Source organism: Neolamprologus multifasciatus, chromosome 18, assembly GCF_963576455.1.
Source record: "Neolamprologus multifasciatus chromosome 18, fNeoMul1.2, whole genome shotgun sequence".
Lineage (NCBI taxonomy): Eukaryota > Metazoa > Chordata > Actinopteri > Cichliformes > Cichlidae > Neolamprologus > Neolamprologus multifasciatus.
In genome coordinates, this window is record NC_140456.1 from 10,894,608 (window position 1) to 10,914,863 (window position 20,256).

At 38.3% G+C, this 20,256-nt stretch overlaps 1 protein-coding gene across 1 annotated transcript; it reads right to left on the minus strand.

Moving 5' to 3' along the window:
- Positions 1-3,771: 3,771 nt before the first annotated feature.
- On the minus strand, positions 3,772-20,256 carry LOC146497401 (cathepsin Z). Its single transcript, XM_085140162.1, has 6 exons — positions 20,096-20,256; positions 17,596-17,753; positions 17,265-17,444; positions 13,917-14,067; positions 9,649-9,814; positions 3,772-9,458 (listed from the first exon to the last, which is right to left on the minus strand). Exons 1-6 carry the CDS (start codon positions 20,221-20,223, stop codon positions 9,345-9,347), a joined length of 897 nt encoding a protein of 298 aa, XP_084996288.1. The 5' UTR covers positions 20,224-20,256; the 3' UTR covers positions 3,772-9,344.

A 20,256-nucleotide genomic window follows, 5' to 3' on the forward strand; every position in this document is an offset into this window, starting at 1 on the left:
GTCACATAGAGTACCAGAGGTGGCAAAATAACATCAAACTTGTAAAAACGTTCTTTACTTAAGTAAAGAAAACCAGTGTTAAAAAAAATACTCCACTAAAAGTTGAATTACTGAAGCAATTTCTTTACTCAAGTATAAATGAAAAATGTACTCAATAAGAAAAGAAAAAGTATCTCCATTAAGGACAATATTAATGCAAAGGTAACTAAACATTGATATTAATAACATAATAAAGTAGTACTGTATTAATAAAATAATAAAACAATTGTAGTACACGAGAATACAAATGTTATTCCAATTTAAAGTCTAATTCTCACTTTGAATCTATTATGTAAGATATAAGGAGTAAAAGAGAATTTTACAAACAGGAGGTGACTTTGCTTCTAAGCTTAAACAGAAAAATAAGGACAGTCAAGGGTTAAACTGAGATTCGGCAGTTTTTTGTTTTGTTTTTGATTTGTCTTTTTTTTTGGGGGGGGGGTTACAAAATCCACAAAAAACAATGGGCTGGGAGGTCAGTTCCTGTATTATGATGAAGGAACCATTGTTCCTTCAGTTGTGGTGGTTTCAGTCATTATGCAAATGTACTGTTTATAAGATTGAGGAAACCTGCAATCAGCTGAGACAGAAGAAGTCACTTGGATGAGTGACGAAACGTTTCTCCCACTGAAAACGCTACGTCCAGATGAACAGAATCACCTTTTGGAGAATAGAAGTACGGATATTAACATTTCAACCACACACAGCATCCACAAAGGTAAATGCATTATTAATAACACAAGTTAGCATTCATGCATTAATAATAACAGTAGAGTAGGTCAACATTTTTGATAGTTTTCAGCCCTGCCATCATTTGGTGACCTGTCCAAGGTGTGCCTGCCTTCAGTTGCTCCTCTCCTGTGGGGTCAACTAGTTTGGTTTCAGTAGAGACATCATTTGTAGTCATCTACTTTTACGATTGGGATTAAAACTTTAAATCTGATAGTCAGGAATTCTTTCCTTTTTTTTGTAGCTCCGGTCATGTTTTAGTTTTTTGTTTTTTAACTTGTCACTGCTTATCAGTTGTGTAAGAAAAATATCAAAATTTCACATGAAACCACCCAAAATTACAGGACATTAATGATTTTTATCAGTATGTGAGGTTTAACTGAGGTTAACTGATCAAATGCATCAATCAGATTATTAATTAATTGTATCTTGGCAATTTACCTAAGGCGCTTCCACATGAAGATAATTATTTATTGAAAATACTTTTGACTAGCAGCAGAAAGGCCATAACCCGAAGATGGCTAAAGGCAGACCCTCCAACTCGGGCCCAGTGGCATGGGATAGTGGAAGAAATTTTTGGAATGGGAAGACTTACCTTTGTCCTTAGACTTGAGCTTGAGAAATTCAAGAGGCTCTGGGGAAAATGGATTGTGTACTCCCTTTGTACTGAACAATTAAATATTACCATGATGTAAGTAGATACTAATGTTGGGAATGTGTATGTCTTCCATGCTGACCTAAAGTTTTGTATTCTCATACTGTAAATTAATAAATAAAAAGTTATAAAAAAAAAAAGATTATTAATTAAACGCGACTTTCTTAAATATGAAAACACTCTGGCTTGAAGACTTTAGTTGAGGGTTTTCCATTTTGTATTAATTTATTATTAACTTCCATGAAAGTATTTTTGGTAAGATAAAGCAACATTTAGCATTTACACCAAGGCAAGCTGCAGCCAGCGATGGGAGAGGGAGCTGATACTGAGATGGAGTTAAAGTAGCCAAACTGCATAAAACCAATAAGGCGTTAATGAAAGTCTAGCAGTCAAATTGTTTGGCAAGGATGGCATCAGAGAAATGTATCAAATATCAAAAAATAATTCTACTCCTACGACACTGCAGCCTGCTTCTATTAATATTAACATGCACATTGTAACTATCCAGTGCGGCTGTGCTTTGTGAGTTTGTGCTGTTTTTAATGAAAATTTAAACCGCTGGCTTGTCCTTTTATTTTGAAAATACTAGTAATTTCCTACAGTTTTCTTCCTCCTACCAACTGCGATCTTGACTAATGTGTATTCATGAGAGAGAGAGAGAGAGAGACACACATATGAACAAAAAGTAATTTAAAAAACAGAGACCTCCATCTGGAAACAATAAAACTATTGAGTTGATAAATTCTAATCTGATCAGTAAAGCTTGACATGCAGATAAGTGGAAAGGAGTCAACTACTACGGGACAAATGAGATTAAGTGATTATGTGCAGAAATCTAATCAGCAGGAGACTGCTTATGTGTGCAGCTCCAGGTCAACCCTGAAACTCGAAGCAGCGAGGAGTTTATTTCACACAGGAAAAAGCTCCAACAAAGCTGCTCCAGTTACGCCACCGAACTGCTGTTACCTGCTCAACTAGTTGGTTTGGAGGAGCCCTGTGCCACTGCCCACACCTACAATGAAAAGGATTTACACCCTTCACTTCCCCCATCCTGTCTTGACCCTCCAGCATACATTCAGCGCAAGATCTGACTTGTGATGGAGCGGTGAGGAAGTGGAGCAAAGGCAAACTGAGTAATGATAGTGTGACTCAAAGGAAGTCCTTCTCAGTTTTCAGACTTGTGATTGGTGTGTGATGGTGAATGAGTATTTTTGTCTCTAGACACCAACTGGGTGGGGACTCCAAACTCTGCTCCCCTCCAGATGTGCAGCTTCTGGAGAGTGTCTCAAACCGCTCTCAAGTTGCACAGCTTTGTTTAAATTCTGAGGCTGGTAAATCAGTCTTGTGTCTTACTCATCTCAGTCTCAAGGAGAAAGTATTGAATTCACTCTTCTTGCTATTCACACAGCCAGAGCCATACCTACCACTGGCTGGTGTTTCAAATATCTGTGTAGCTGTGAAACAGAGTAAAAAGCCTTATTTTCAGAGTAATGCAGCACTGGAGCTCTCCTTTAGTGTTTTCCACTCAATATAGGTGTCCCACTCTCTAAAATAGTCAGATACAAATACACATAAGAACAAAATCTGTACATTTCATATCATTTACCCCAATATTTAGTTGATCATAGAGCGAAAACAACAGAAAAGTCATGTGATGCTGAAAGAACAACCTGCCAAACTGTCTTTTCCATCAAGTGAATTTGTCAACAGGCTGGTAAAACGACGATAAAAAGAGAAAGCTAGTATGGGCAAATACCTCAGCGGTTTCAAAATTCATTTTTTTGATGTAAAAACTGCAAAGAATTTAAAGCTTTGCGTCCTCTCCAGCGCCTCGGGCACTGCCACATTAAAAATAGACACGATTATATAGTGGAAATGTCGGCACTGACTCAACACTCTAAAAAATCCTCCAGTGAATAATTCCTCGCTTCAACCACAATTTTAAAACTCTACCATGAAGATGCAAACTTTTATATATTAAAAAACAACAAGCCAGAGACACCAACTCCTGCTCATTTAACTCGGACGTCCACGTCATGATGTGGAAAACTGTCCTTTGGTCTCAGAAACAAAAGCTGAAATCCTTTTATGACACATCTGGATGTGAAGCAAAGGGATTGTCCAGCTTTATATGAGCACATAATCAAAAAAGTCAGAATCTGTGAGAATTATAATGGAGTATTAGTTAACACGCTATGGGTATTAATGCTTAATGATATATGCTTCCATCTTAACAGTCTTTTTCTGAGAAAGTGCAATGCCAAATGACCTTATGCACACATTTCAAGAGCTGCCAAACACTCACAACAACTATAATATACTACATTATATGCCATCTTTGTATTATTACAGTTAAAAGTGCACATTCATAAATCCAAATGGGTGGAGATTCAAAGTTAATAAATCAGATTTATTAGAAAAATGAACGGTTTAAAGGAAAAAATGATCCACAGAATATTTCTATCTTAATATAAACGAACAGTAGTGTGTGTTATTGTTGGGATTTTACTATTACTGTATAAATAAATGGCATATTTTTGATGTATTACTGTTTCTTCAGTTGCAATTTTTGAATTTTGTGTGGCCTTGCATTTAACTGATATGTACAATTATAATCTTAGGAAGTATAATTAAACAATTAACTGGTTATATTTTTACATTTTTACAATCTGGCTGCAGCTTTGTGAAAGAAGGGGTGTTTTTACTTTCACCCTTTTTGTGAAGCAGTTACTGCCAGTTATGCGTGCCACAAATTTAACCTCTTATTTGTCTCCCAGCAAGAAAATAGTGAAGTGGATGCTCAGTACGTGCCGTGATAGTGTTGTCAGGGAACTGATTTCCTCAAGGTTGCGAAACCGCTCAAGAATTCTCTGAAAGTCTTCTGAGGACACGGCCTCAGTGTTCCTGTTGTTTGTATCAAATCTTGACTGGAATGAAAGTGGGAAGATGAAAAGTTGGTATTTGGTTTGTCTGAAAGATGAGAAGATCAACTGTGTGGATTTTGTGGTTTATGAGGATTTTGTGGGTTTAGCAACCTTGAATGAGTGTAAATTCTACCTGCTAACCTGCACAGTTTTGGGCGGACACCGGTCTCTTCACTCAGCTTTAAAGCATCATCTAATCTTTAGGTCACAATGTTTGTTTCTTGTTAATTGCTTAGAGTTGTTTATCCCTCTGAGAGGGGTGAATAACAAGGTAATACTCGATTCGATTAAATGATAATCATACAGGGCCAGTCATGGGTTTAGGCTTCATTTCAGCACTGTGGGCTTTGTTTTACATGTGAAAGTATAACAAGCTGCTATTCTCTCTGATATCAGGCTGCTGTCGCATATTTTATTTGAGGAAGCATCCTCAATAAATGTGGATGTTCTACCTGTTCACAACAATGATGTGTTGATTTATAAACCTACTACCTTAAAGGACATTTCAGCATGATTTCAGTTCACGTTAAGAGTTTTTTCTTTTAATGTTCTCATCGTGTTATGAATTTTAACTTTTAACTAAAAACAAGGAGGACAGGTAACATTATCATGAGATTATTTATCAAAATAGCAACCACACCTAAAAGTCAGAGAAAAACAGAGACTCACAACTTAATTGGCTGTCAGACTTTTGGAGAAAATGCTTCAAAAATAATTGGACCTCTTCCTTCTTTTTCCCCTTCTGGCTCTTCCATGGTTATCAGCCTACCAGCGTCAGCATAACATCAGAGGAGATGCCGTGCTTTGTGTGCGCAATGTGTGTGAGTACGTGTGTCTGTGTGATACGTGGGGAACTAAATTTACCACAAAAAAGAGGGTGTGGGAACATAAACAGGTTCTAGATATATCCTCTCCTGGGAGCCAGGATTATGTTGCCAGTTCACAATATCTCAAAGACAAAGTAGCTACAATACAGTATTTGAGAGAGTATCGAAACAATTCCTCTCCCACAAGCAAGCATTTGGTGATAGTGGGGAGGAAGAACTCCCTTACAACAGGAAGAGCTCCCCAGTAGAATTGGGCTTAGGAAGAAAACTGGTTTGGAGATGAGATGAAAAAGAAGCGTTAGAAGAGGAGCACCCGCAATTACCAAACAGAAAAAAAAACTGCATAAGAAAGAAGACAAAAAGTTAATCATATGTGCTTTACTATGATTACTACGATTCAGGAGGTTCATGCATAGAAAGTATAAAAGATGGATGTAGTTTCCAGGTTTGAAACCTGCATTTTTTTTTTTAGCAGGGGGGCAGCATCAGCTGAAAAATGTCCAGTTTTATAGAAATTTATAGGGAAAGGGCTCTCAGCTGCCTCACTCTGTGACCTCAGTAAACACTTCACAGGTAAGTTTACAGCATCAGTCTTTAGTTTGAGGTCACTTAAATAGTAAAAGATGAACTTCACAAAGTTCACTCCTCCCTAGTCTCATCCACAAAACATGAAGATGCTCAGCTTGAGGCTTCACGGTCTCACCAAGCAGTGGGTGGCATGAAGGTGCTTGCATCAATCTTTTAAGCTGTCTGTGGATCCATGAGATATTGTAGAGAAAACAAAACTGTCAAATCTATTCAGCAGAGGTTGAGCTATCCTGACTTATATTCTCTGGACTGCTCACTAGCAACAGATGAAATCAGCAGGTTATTTTTAAAAACTGGACACTTTCCTCCAGACTTCCAGAGAACATTATAAAACTGTGCTAACAGGCTGAGCTCAGCGGAGGTCCTCTTTTACCATCCTTGTTATTGTTAAGCCTGTATACTGGGTGTCAGCCTGGTGCTATATTTATTGGGAAAATAAACAAGTTTAAAAAGGTCAAAACCCCTGAAATCAAAACACTGTGCTTCTAAATACATTTGTGCTTTGGAATCAACACAGAGGCTTTTCATTCCCAGGACAAAAAAATCATTGTTTTCACACCCTAACTAAGTGGCTCTATTAATTAATTTAGCATTTAATTTCCATTTCTTTTTGTCTGGCAGTTGCTGAATTTAAAGATGCTGAGTTTAAGCCTCTGCAAAGGACCTAGAAAACATCCTGTTGTTCTTTTTGTAGAAATCCAAGTTGTTAAAAAAAACCCAAAACAAAGAACAATAATGGTAATGGCCCCGTTTGCTTCACAGACCTGCACTAAAACACACCCTCCATTAGCTTAACAAATGAAGGCAGCAAGGACAATTTCCATGTGAATCACATTCACGTGGAAAATAAAAAGTGACACAATTGCTCAACAGGATGCAGTTACAGTACTGTGACCAATCAGATTTGATTCATGTTAGTCTGGCTGGTCAGGCTCCAGACACTAATTAGAAGCCATTTATGCAGATGTTAGGTGGTGTATCAGAGGAAAAAATGTAATTGTAAACTAACCTCTCCACAGATCTGCCAATTCAGCTTCACTAAAAGTGAATTTAAATGCGAGTGACTCACCTCGCCTTCTGTTTGCGGGAATAAATAATTTCCTTAGAAATGTATGATAATGTTTCTAAAGTGTAAAAAAACAACCCACCAGCTTTTTGCAGACTGAGATGTTTCAAGCTGACTTCAGGAGAAGGTCATCTGTCCAGGATAAAACTATTCAATTTATTTAATTGAAAAGGTCTGAATCCGGTAAGCTCAAAGGTCACGATATGCAAACTGTACCACATATCGACTTAAATGTCTACAGTGAAAAGGTTTTACATTAAGCTTTCTCTAAAATGTGAAAAACGAATGAATAAAAGCAACAATAATGAGGTGTGTTAGATTAAAAGACTGATAGCATTGCATGGTAACAAAATCCAACAACCAGTACACACACACACACACACACACACACACACACACACACACACACACACACACACACACACACACACAGAGTAATGTAAGTACTCTACAATATTACAATGCTAGCTCGCAGAAAGGTAGGAGACTGTGTAACATGTTAATAAAAACAGAATGCAAATCTCCTAAACCCACGTTTTATTCATAATAGTACATGGAAAACATGTCAAATGTTTAAACACAGTCATTTTACAGTTTTATGAAAAACGAAATTGTATGATCAGTTTCAAAATGATCATTTTGAAACTGATGACAGAATCAATGTTTGGGTCAGGAGAGCAAAAGGCTGGAAAGGTAAGTGGTACTAAACAGAAACAGCTGACTGAACATTTTGCAACTAGCAGGTCAGCAGGTCAGTAACATGATCGGGTGTAAAAAGGTTATCTTAGTGAGGCGGAGTTTCTCAGAAGTAAAGATGGGCAGAGGTTCACCAATCTGCAAAAATCTACCGTTGCAGAATAATGTTCCTCAACGTAAACTTGCAAAGACTTTGAATATCTATCATTAACAGTGCCTAATATCAACAAATGATTCAGAGAATCTGGAGAAACCATCATGAGAACCACATGTGAACATGTGAATACTGCCATGTTCACTGAATCAAAGCTTTTTTTTAAAAGTGGACTGAGACAAGGTGGAAAACTGTTCTGTGGATCAACTATTAGCAAGCACATTGTCATCAGTGGGGAGGAAGAGCCTCCTTTCAACAGGAAGTGATCTCCAGCAGAAGCAGGCTCAGTTTAGGGCAGCTTGGTGGCCCTATCAAGAGTGAAAGGAGGGAAGCTCCTTAAAGTAACACCAAAAGCTACGCATTTAAATCACACGCGGATCCTGCTCATGTCATAATGTAGCTCAGTAGTGTGTATAGTCCCCATGATCCTGTATGCTAACATCTGGGCATGCTCCTGATGCAGGTGGTCTGTACAGTCTGTAGTGCTATTTGGTTGCATCAGATGTATAGATACCTAACATCCTAGAGGTTCTCAACTGGATTTAGGTCTGGGGAAGGCAAGTCAACGGCATCAGTGCCTTTATCCGAGATCTGCATACTCTGACCACACAGACAGGGTACAGTTCTGCCCCAATGTAACGTCTGGACCTGGAACGCAACAGCACCTGCCTGGAAAGCACTTTGGCTCAACTTCTGTTGTTGTAAAATTTGCTGTACAAATAAAAGTGACTCGACTTGATAACGACTGATGGTACTGCTAGCAAAGACATTTTACAATTTAGTTGAGTTTTCCTATGCTATTATCAGCCCATTTGAGCATTTTAACAAGTGGACAACAAATTTGGTTCTATAAGAAAGAGTCCATCTTTAACTTTGAACTTTCTTCCAATCCCCTCACAATTTAAATATGTTTGAGGAGGTCCGAAGCAATCAGCGTCGACCACTTTACCACTCAGATTTTTGGCCCATTTATTTGCAAAGATCTCTGAATCTTTGATCAAACAGCCTAAATAAAATGTGCCAATGTTTAATGATACACTTTGTCATTTTTTTAATGGAAACATGTTTAAGAGATTTTCAAGTCTCTCTAAGAGGGAAGCTTAGGGGTTAATAAGTGATTCCGTTATATGTTTTTAGCTGTATCTAAACCATCGACAAATATCTTGTTGCTAGAGACCGTGTCTGAGCTTGATCCTCAGACAACCTGTAAAGGCTGAAAATCCTAAATGGAAGGACTTTCTTTAAGCTGGTAGTGCTGATGACAAGTAAGAGCTCAAAATGTGTTCTTCCTGTTCTTAAATAAACACTAAGAAGTATACTTAGTGAGAGCCGGTATTGTCTGTACATGTTTAAGATTCTGAGCTGAGTGCACTGTGACTTTGTAATACTGTTTATTTTATGCAGAAACCAAAGTGCATAAATAACATGTTGTGATTGAGGTTTTTTTTTTTTTTACAGGGAGATGTTACCAAACAATTTCTTGGATTGAACTAGCTTCAGGACATTACTGCTCTCAGCCAACAAGCACTTTCAAAAAATAAACCCACATTAAACAGCAAATTGTTGTTTGCACATGTTGATTTTAGTGCACAGAAGGAAAGCGTTCCCTAAATTTTCCAAACTATCCACAGTTATTTCAGTAAGATTCATCACCTTAATTAAGCACCTATGTTACAATAGGGTCTCCATATGCACAGTTTTTCTCAATACCCAGGTTGAACCAGTTGCCTTTTCCTCCTTTAAATGCACTGGTGACAATTCTCGCCCAGCCGTGTTCTCCCTAAAAGGAAGAAAACAAAACAGTATTATTTACTCTGACTGCAAGTCTGAGAAATTAAAAAGTCTTAAAAACAAACAAACAAATATTTTCTGCTTCAGCTCAGCCAAAACAAAATTAATAAGAACTTGTGAATTTAGTTTACAGAGCTCATTAAGCTCGGAGTAAGCACAGGCTGTCGTGAAATACCAACCCAGAACTCTCCCCAGGAGTTCCTGACGATCCAGTACTCGATCCCATCTTCGCCCACGTCCCACCCAGCCACAGACACGATGTGATTTGGCAGAGAGAGAGGGTGAAACTCGGAGAAAATCCCTCCGGAGTATTCCTCCAGGCCTTCAGTCGCCATCAATGCACAGCTAAAAGACAAGAATTCATACCTTTTATGTTGCCATTTTCTTTCATTACTGAAATGTAATGCTAAATCTTAGATGGAACCGTTACGTGGGCTCAAATTACGGTCATTTTTAGCTATGCGTCGGCTTTTAAAGCGGACTCAAAATTTGTACTTGCATCTTAAGTGTGTATTATGCATTGTGAGAACTTTAAGTGCAAAGTTTTGCTCTCAGTCTTCTGCTTTGAATCTGCAGTCAGATGTTAATAAATACAGTTTTTCTCAATGGACCTTTGTGCAACTTTCCTTGCATAGATATTATTACTTATATTTATTTATTATTATGCTTATTTTCAGCTCCATATTTTTCCTTGTTGCAGCTCCTCAGGTCATGCACTGTTTGAAATAAACACTTTTTGTGGCCTTTGAGTTTTGGATTTTTGTTTTAATTTCATTTCATTTGTTGTCATCGTGACCTTCAGCTCTTGGATTTTTGAATTTTAGCTCCTGTCTGGATTTCACTGCTTTTCTAGTTTTGACTCTCGTGTGTGTGTGTGAGCTTTTGCGTTCCTGTTTTGACTTTTTTTCTGATACTACTGTATTTCAGTTCTTCCCCTTATTTTATTCTTATTCTGTGTTCCTCTAGTTTTATTTATGTGCTGTGCTTTCTGTGTATCCCTGACTTCGTGTTTATTGGCTATCATTCATGTCTGGTTGTTCGTTGCCTTTGATTATTTCCTGTTTGCCTGTGAAGTCTAGTTTTCCGTGGTGTATAGTTTTACTTCATGCCTTTTCTCTCCTTTGTGATGGTCTACTCTGCTTCGGTTACTTTCACCTGCAGTTAATTGGGCTTTATTTACTAATATGTGTTTGGGAACGTCCTTAGCCTCTGCAAAAAATCAAGAGTGTATGCAAAATTACAGCTGGATTAGTAAAACATGCACACTGTGCATATATATATATATATATATATATCTATATGAGATCTGGTATATATATATATATATATATATATATATATATATATATATATATATATATATATATATCAAGAGTGTATGCAAAATTACAGCTGGATTAGTAAAACATGCACACTGTGCATATATATATATATATATATATATATATATATATATATATATATATATATATATATGAGATCTGGTATATATATATATATGCATATATATGCAAATATATGCACACACACATATATATATATACATATAAATATATATATACATATACATATATACATATATATATTTGCATATATTTGCATTAATGTATATTTGCATATATAAAATTTAACTCGTCTTCTTCTACTTAGTTGCTGATTTGTAAGTTAGGTTTAAGTTATTCACTAAAATTTGAATCACACTGTATCTAATTTTGACATTACACATGAGCCTTAGTTTAACTGATTTATAATTTCCTTCTTTGTTTTCTAATGGTTTTTGAAAAGCACTTTGTAAAGCTGGTTTTGAAAAGTGCTAAACTTAATTGTTATTATATGAAAGATTTGCTTCCACTTGTTTGTACAGAGAAACATGTTTACCTCCAAGTGAAGCAGAAAATGTTGGTGATGTCAGAGTGTATCCTGCACCGCTAAAGCAAGAAAGCAGGAAAAAGCCTGAGTAATAATGTCTGAGTAGTTAGAAATGGCACAGCTTTCCAAAATGTTTCCACCAGAGTTATGACACTATAAAAAAATGCGAGGACTGTCCGAAATAACGGACGTTGAGAATATCATCTATATTCTCCAGAATTCTCTGGAATATGTGGGACAGTGCCAAGAAATTAGACTGTATTTTGGGGCTTACTGTGTTTAACTGTATATAATAATAAGTAATTATTTAAATAACTAAATAATGACCAAACAATTGTAGTATTCAATTCAAATTATAGACATGTGTTACATTTTATAAGCCAGGCCTTCATCACTTATTCATTTGCTTGGTCAGAGGGACTTTTAAATTTGCTCACGGAGTACGAACAAATTCAGGCCCTAAAATATTAATGACTAGCATCCGCACACTTTACACACTGTGTGAATAAGGCACAATGTTTCCTCCTGCGTGCTGCACACACCTGTGTGCTATTGTTCAGTTATTTCTGTGCGCATATATAGACACTTAATGGTCACTTAATTAGGTACACTTTGCGAGTGCTGGCTTGGATCCCCTTTTGCCTTCAGGACTGCTTTAATTCTCTGAGGCACAGATTCAACAACATTTCTCAGTGATTTTGGTTCATATTGACGTAATAGCATCACACTGTTATTGCAGATTTGTTGGCTCCACATTTATTACATAATCTCTTCTGGGATTAATAAAGTATTCTGATTCTGATGATGTGACTCTCTCTTTCCATCACATCCCATATGTGCTCTTTTGCATTGAGATCTGGTGACTGTGGAGATCATTTGAATACAAATGCTACGTCATGTTCAAAAAAACAGTTTGAGATGATTTCATGGCTTGTTATCCTGCTGGACACAGTCATCTTGACTATGTCAGTGTCCCTAAATGGATTGAGCGGCTGCCATGGGATTGGCTGATTAGATATTGCGGCCTAAAGTAATCCTACCGTTGAATCCTCAGCTGATCTGTATATTCTAGTTTTTAAAATTTTTGCTTCAGTTTGACTTTTTTCCCCAATGTTCCAACATGTCCTGTTCCTTTGGGTTGTGTCCATATCACCACTCACAACAGTAAAAAGCACATTCATAATTTTAACAGTATATGCATGACATAAAATAAAGAAAGGCATAATAAGTCTCCTTTAATTAACTTGAAATTCTCTTGCAATGTTTTCACAGTTTTCCCAGCCCCTGTAGTTTAATCATTTGAGCCTTTTCATCATACGCAGATCCAACTGCGCCTGTGATTCAAGTACCAATCACCCTGCTGTCTTAATGGACAGGCGCCCAGTCTGGATGACCATTTAGCAAACGCACCTTGTTGCTGTCACCTTATTTAAATGCAGTATAGATGCTACTCAGTGCTTTTAATATGAGCAGTCTGCCTCCTGGATCACAGTTGTAAGCCAATACTTTTAATTTGAAATTAATTTAACAGCCTTAAGCAAGTACTGTTTGTTCTGAGGCACTTGTTCTGGTTCCTGGAAACTTTGCCAGGCGTCGCTTACCCCGCTGCTCACTCACACCCCCACAGTTAGTTAAGTTATTCTGTTAAGACACAGGGTACTATTTGGACGGGGAGCACAGTTCGTTAGCTGTTAGCAGCAGTCAGCAGAGATACTCAGACCTCCAGTCCTAGCCTCCAGCTCATTCAGGGGAGATATAATCTCTCCAAATTATGCCTCAAGATCTCCTCCTAGTCCTGCTGTGACACCTGAACCAGAAGACATCCTAGCTAGATTTCCATGTTAGATTATTTGATGACTCTAAACTAAGTCCTGTATGTCTACATGAATGGGTAAATGGGTAAAAGACCTGTATGAATCTATTTACATATTAACTTGTTATTGTAACCATTTTGCTGGTTAATAAATACCTTTACTGAGCTCCACACTCTTTGCCTTAGCTGAGCAGGGACGTGACAGTGATACACACCTACATGCCCCAAATCTTGTTTTAATTTTATTAAGGCTCTTAGGTATCAGCTATTTAAAAAAAACGTTGAATAATTCTTATCTGCAGATATTACAACAGCACAATGGAAACTCTTAAAGACCCAGTTAATACTGCATGAATTAATTTAAAGATAATGTAAAGCTGTCAGAGCCAAACCTTCACAAAAAGACTAACAGCTGATGTAAGATGTAAACTCTAAAGGGACACAAAACGCTCAGCTGAGTTTATCAAAGTGGATTCAAGGTGAAATTTAATATACTGTATATATACATACAGGTCTGATGTTTTTCAATACTTAATGGCATTCAATTTGACTTTAAGATTTCTCTGAGTGGAAAAAAGAATGACACTCGTTGCTGTTATCTTTCTCCAAGGTTATAAGAATCATTAAATAGTCATTCGCTGAAAAAAAAAACCTTCCCTAAGAGAACAGCTTCTCTGTGAAAATCTCAGGCAGTGTATCCTCCCTCACACAGGAGAAGTAGGTGGATGAAAAGTGAGAAATGACTTCGAGGATGACTTACTCTACCTGATGGGTCCGCCGGTGAAAATTTCAGCTTTCATCTCATCTCTCCCAGAAACTTCTCCGTAGTCTCCGACTTTCCACGCGGTGTAGTTCTTCACAACAGCGCACGACTCAAAGAAGGAGCACGTGCCGCACTGGTTAAACAGCTCGCACTCTACAACAAATGAAGAAGATGATTTAAAGTTCAGTGAGCACTCAGTTTGCTCCTGATTCAACTGCTTGTTAATGCTACTTTCTAATCAGCCAGTCACATAGCAGCAACTCAATGCATTTAGGCATGTAGACATGGTCAAAACGACCTGCTAAATGCCAAACTGAGCATTAGAAAGGTGGTTTAAGTGACTCTGAATGTGGCGTGGCTTCAATGCCAGACTGCTGATCTCTAATTTTACTAAGCTGAGAGTTATGTCAGTTACATTTTTCCTCAAAACAGCGAACATGTCAAGACTTACCATGTTAAAACTAGTGATTTAAAATATGCTAGGACTTCACTAGAATTGCATCTCAAAACTAGACAGATAACTACTTTAAAGGCCCAGAATTGTGGACACCAAGCTGTTGCATTCATATATGAAAGCAGAATATCTCCTTACAATAATCTGCTGATTTAATCGCCTCCACTCTCTCTCTCTCCATATTTTGGAGTCTGGTTGTAGAGATTTTTGTTCCTGTTCAGCTACAAGAGCATCAGTAAGATCGACCACGCACAGTATACTGGCAGTAAGAATTGGCTCCCAGTCCGTATTACAGTGTAGAGCCCATCTCGCTTTCTTCATCACTGATTGCTTTCCGTCTTTGTCACTTCTTGTCTTCCCGAGTTCACCTGATCGTGCCGTCTGCTCCCCGCCATGTGGCAGCAGTTCCAGAAAGAAGACTTTACTTATTCTCATCTGAAACTAACATCACTTGTTGAGATGTAATCTTGCTTTTGCTGTTTCGCAGCGCTGTTTAAAATCTCTATTATAATACCGCCACTAAAAAAATAGTGCACTGAAACTGTATACTACATCCACTGACTGAGAACATGGCGAACTGTGGCCTGTCTATGTATTATCATAAGGAGTCGTTAGACTTTGAGCTAATGTGAATTTCTTTAAGAGTTACTGCTGGTGAGCATAACGCCTCTGAGACGTCTCCATGCAGTGGCTGCTCAAGCTGCAGGACTTACTACCAGAATCACATACGTGTCTAACTATAGTATTACAGAGAATGGTCGCAATACCACGGCAGCAATACTCTAAGTAGCTCAATATTTTAAGATGAGCTTTTAACACAATGGGGCAGCTGTTTTAAAAACATTTGTATATCATATCATAGTTGCAGTGTAAAGCAGAATGTGTACAAATACGTGCTTTGGTGAGAAGTAATCCCAGATATGTCCTGTGTGTACAATGCACAAAAATAGGTACTGAGGTTTCCAAACCCTCAAACATGGGAATGATGTTCTGCTGTGCATTAAGACATAATTGTGAATACTGCTACATAATTATGTGCTGGGTAACACATCTATGCGGTGTCCAAAATGTACCAGCGGTTTGGGGGGATGGTGCTAGTTTAATGGTTTCATTAATTCTCTGTGTTCCTGAATAAATGCCCAGCATGCCAGTCAACCTTTTCCTCTGAACCGTTTATTTAAGAGGCTTCATCTCAGAGCGCCGTGCAGGCGGGTCAGGACAAGCATTTCTTCAGAAGCACAGGTGCAGCACCATTGTGCTTGAACAGCAAAGAGAGAGTGAGATAATTTCAACAGGCCCTTTTAGTACACAGACGTGGGTCGAAGCTTTGCACTTTTTCCACTTGCCTCTTTTTTCCCAGTATTTTTGAACCCTCATAACGTCAAGAATAAAGACAATTTCAGGGCTGACACCTTCCAAAGCAAATATTTAAGCTCTGTTATAAACTGCAACCAATCAATTTTACACCCAATCCAAATGATCCAAACTCCAAACCATCAATATCATGATACATGTCACAGTCACAGTTTCTGGAGAAAACTACCAAAGCTGAATTCTGGGTAAACTTTCAAAGTCACACATACAAATCAACACGTGGGATATTTTGTGTCAGTCAGGTAAGCTGCCATGGTCACAGAGAAAAGAATTTACTTTGCTCAAGTACTTGCTTTATTCTGTGGCAGTGTGATGGGTCTCTTATCAACTGCTTCATATTTTGTAGAGCCACCTGCGAGCTAATTTTAGCCCAGCGATGGTGATGAGGCCAGTTGCTGGAGCTCAGAAAGGTTTTCTGCTGGTTTTGCAGTGCAGTATTGAGCTTCTACTTTCTCCATTTCCTCCTGCCTCTGCCTCCTGTTGCTCTTTCTCTGCAGTCACGTTAGCATCACTCTTTAACTCTCAGAGATAGTTATTGTCTTTTGTTACTTTCAGCTTAACTTTGAAGTTTATTTTGGCATGTGTCTTGTTTTAGTTCCTTCCTGTTCTTCCTGTTCCTTTGTGATTGTCTGCTCTGCCCTCATCACCTTCACCTGTGTCTAGTCACCACTCATCCCTCTGTGAATGCTGTCAACCCCCTCCTTTGTCAGCACTTCTTCAGTCTGTAGGTTTCTTTTTGTTTTTACAATAGCTTAACAACAGCTTTTTTTATTTATTCACCTGCTTCTGCATCATGAATTTGGAAGCTCTTCTCTAATGTGTTCCTGACAACAGGGAGCATTTAAATTGGACAAAGCCATCACTCAAAGGGGAATTTAACACGTTTGTTCCCAGTCATGTGGTGGAGAACATTTTATCACTGTCAACTAGCTATGCAAACAATTCAGGGGACTCATAATATACAGTAGGCTACAGACCAACATCATGAGGCTTTTTTTTGAGATGGGTCTGGAACCTACGCTCAGATTTTAGATATCACCCTGGGTCAACACACCTGAATCAAATGATTAGTTCATTACCAGGTTTCTGGAGAACTTCAAGAACTTCATGTTGATGAGGTCATTTAGTCATTTAAATCAGTTGTGTTGGATCAAGAACACATCTAAAACCTGCAGGAAACCGGCCCTTGAGGCCTGGAGTTCGACACCTGTGCTCTAGCCCCACCCCCACAACCCTGAATTTAATAAGTTGATCAGATCTAGCTGACTTTGAGTGAAAGGTGGGGTATGACCAGGTTAGATTGCCAGTCTATCACAGCGTAACACAGAGAGACAACTGCAGCCTGACACACCTAAAGTGTAATTTACAATCAGACCTCAGCAGTTAATGCAATAATAGATTACTTTTTAATGCCAGTAATCTTAAGTAACATTATCCAATTCTGATTGGAGCTAATCAAAAGGAAATATGGCCTTTGATGAAAAGAAACAAACAAACAAAATATAACTCAGTATTTCTTTACTTTGGTTTTTGGCTTGGTAGTTGTTGCAGGTTTCATCAGGAATGCCTCTTTCGTGCGCGTAGGCGTAGACTCTCAGGTGATCGCCTCCGTAACAGGAACCTGCCCTCCCGCAGTCTATTACGTTCTGCACGGAGAGGTACGCCGACGGCCACGCTCCTCCACGCTTGACGTTGATGCGGTCTTAGACAAAAAGAACGACACACATTAGCAGGAGCCGGTGGATGCTTCTCCACTTACCACTAAATTTAGTCATTTTCATTTCACATGACAATATGCCCTCTAGCCGTATCACTATTATAATTTTCCTCCATCCCGCTGTTGTCATGGTTACCAGCTAGCGCACTGGTGGCTCCCATGGCCCAGCAGGAGCCACAGTACTGGGGGATGTGTTGGTTCCTCGTGACGCTCACATAATTCTTCCCATCGATGTTCCTCCAGTCCCATGACGGAGGAAGCTTCAACACCTCTACATGCGGCCGGGCCTGCGTCCTAAACAAAGTGGAGTGATGAGCAGCTGTAATTATTGTTATTAAAGCGAGCACAGATGTTTTCACTTGTCTGACTAATATCATCCCCTCTCGGGAGTGTGTGGGTAGTGTAACTGCTGTGACTGACTGCCATTTCCTGTGGGTGCTAATAGCCGACAGGACATTTGCATGTCTGTGCGGTGATATCCGTCCCTGCTGAGCACGAAGTTCAGCAAGCATGTTATCTCACTTTAGATGATTTTGCACCAGTTGTCAAATTTTGTGCAATTACAGATAATCAGACATGGCTTTGTATTAATTTAATGGGATTTTCTTGTTTTTTGACCAAAAAAAAAAGTTAGTTTGTTCCCTCTGCATATCAAGAAATGTATTTGAACTCTCAATGATGCTTCTCAGTTTGCGATGTTGTGGATTTTTTTTTTAACAAGCCCTGCTGACTGTTTAATGGAGAACTTAATGGAAATGGGTATCTTACTGCTACTTTGTTCATTATAATAAAGCCTGTGGTGAAAAGTACTAAAGTGCAGTTTTAAGGTGCAATTTTAACTGTTTATACTGGCAAAGGAAGTATTGTACATCTCCTTTTACGTCTCAAATTAAACCTTGACATAATACTCTAGTAAAACAAGAAATTGGTAAAGAGTAAACGTTCTATTCATTTTTGCTTGCACACTCCCTAAAAATTTGCTTCTGTTTTTTAATAACTATGTGAAGTTAATTAAGTTACCATTTATTCCATGTAACGACACACAAATTTGTTGTCACTTTATCTAATATAGATGAATGAAGCTCCACATTTATCAGCTACAGCAGTAAAGTAAATCTCTGAATGATGCAACAACATTGTAAGAAATGTCGCATAACATTTCCAATCAGAAGATTTCAATTCTTCTTCTTCTGCTGCTGTCTTTAGGAGTCAGCACAGCAGATCACCTGCCTCTGTCTCACCCTATCTGTAACACCCTTCTCTGTCGCACCAACCCTCTGTATGTCCTCCTTCACTACATTCATGAATCTTCTCTGCCTGGCAGATCCCTTTTCAACATCCTTTAAACAATTCATCCCTCGTCTGCACACGTTCAAACCATCTCAGCCTTGTACTCATGTCTAATCCTGCCCATTCTGGTCACTCACAGTGAAACTCTTAACATCTTCCATTCCTCCACCTCGAGATTTTTTGACAGTGACATGCGAAGCGTGTATGTATTTTAAATTAAAAATTAAACACATGCAATCTGTGTAGATTACAGGTGTCGGACTGATCATGTGAGGACCAAACAGGACTTAGTTACACTTTCCCATCTCCCTCATTAAGTAAAGATTGTTTCACAGTCTTGTAATAGTCACTATTCTTTGCATATGTGTGTATTCCCTTTTTCTGCTGTAACAAATCTTCAAACCTTTAGCCTTTGTTCACCTGCTGTTCTGCATATTTGTTTCTGCAGTGATGAATCCTTCAATCATCTTTTTGAGGTTTCTTGTGAGCGTATGTTGAGTTAACCAGACATTGGTGGCCCAGTTTTAATTTCTGTGTGATTTGGTAATAAAAATACACAGAAACTGGAACACAGGCTACCCCTGTTATGATTTATGATTTAACTACATTTAACAACAAATAGTTTTATATTTTCTAATTAGCTTTTTTATTACTGGGTTCAGAGTGTTTGTTTCAGTGTTGCAGTCTTTATTATATGGAGTGTATTTGTTAGAAGAATAAATCCATAATAGGAACCACAACACTTTGTGGAAGCAGCCATTCAGACATCCCAGCTCTCGACACATTCACAGACGCCTCGTCAGGCAGGTTGTGCTGATAAATCCAACCAAATGAACAAAAACTACTATAACATTTCCACCAAAAAATTAGATTTAAAATGTTATGTTAGTTGTGAAGTTTTTCTGAAGTCTACTCTTATTTCTACTTCAGTGACTAAAGTGTTTTTTTTACATATACCTTTTAGTGTAGCTTTAGTGATAATATTGCTATATCTAAATATACAAGCTTATGTTTTCCCCCAATGACGTGTAATGTTTTACGTGTACAGTACTAGGGTTTTCCTTGAAAATATTTTTGAGATTGCACTAAATTACTGAAGTACAGAAAAGTATCCCGGAACTCACTTTGATACTCATGCTAATAAGTTTTTATTTAACTAACACGTTAACGTTATATTACTACACTAAGGACACTAAGGCGAGTAATTACCATATTATTAAGAGACGCTGCAGCCAACTTTTAGGATAAGGAAGGCTGCCAGAGTTCCTATTTCTGAGCTAGTTTAGCTCCTCTCTGAGCTCACGTGAGTACCTGTGTGACTGCTGGAGGTCAAAATCTTCACCTACCTGACAAAGTCCGGCCTGTCGTCTCTAATAGGTTTATAACACGGTTCGTTGAGAAGCCTGGAGGCGCTAAACTGCTGTGAAAATGATGCTAAACAAAACAGCAGACATGCAAATTTTGTAGCCGCCATGTTGGCCCCGCCCCTTTCCACTGACGCAGCGAC

Bases quoted from the DNA above. Each gene is read 5' to 3' on its own strand.
- LOC146497401 (XM_085140162.1), bottom strand. From the start codon at position 20,223: ATGGCGGCTACAAAATTTGCATGTCTGCTGTTTTGTTTAGCATCATTT. The intron at 17,754-20,095 runs GTAGGTGAAGAT...CACTTTGTTTAG, and splicing joins GACAGGCCGGACTTTGTCAG to GACGCAGGCCCGGCCGCATG. The intron at 17,445-17,595 runs GTAACCATGACA...TTTTTGTCTAAG, and splicing joins AGCCACCAGTGCGCTAGCTG to ACCGCATCAACGTCAAGCGT.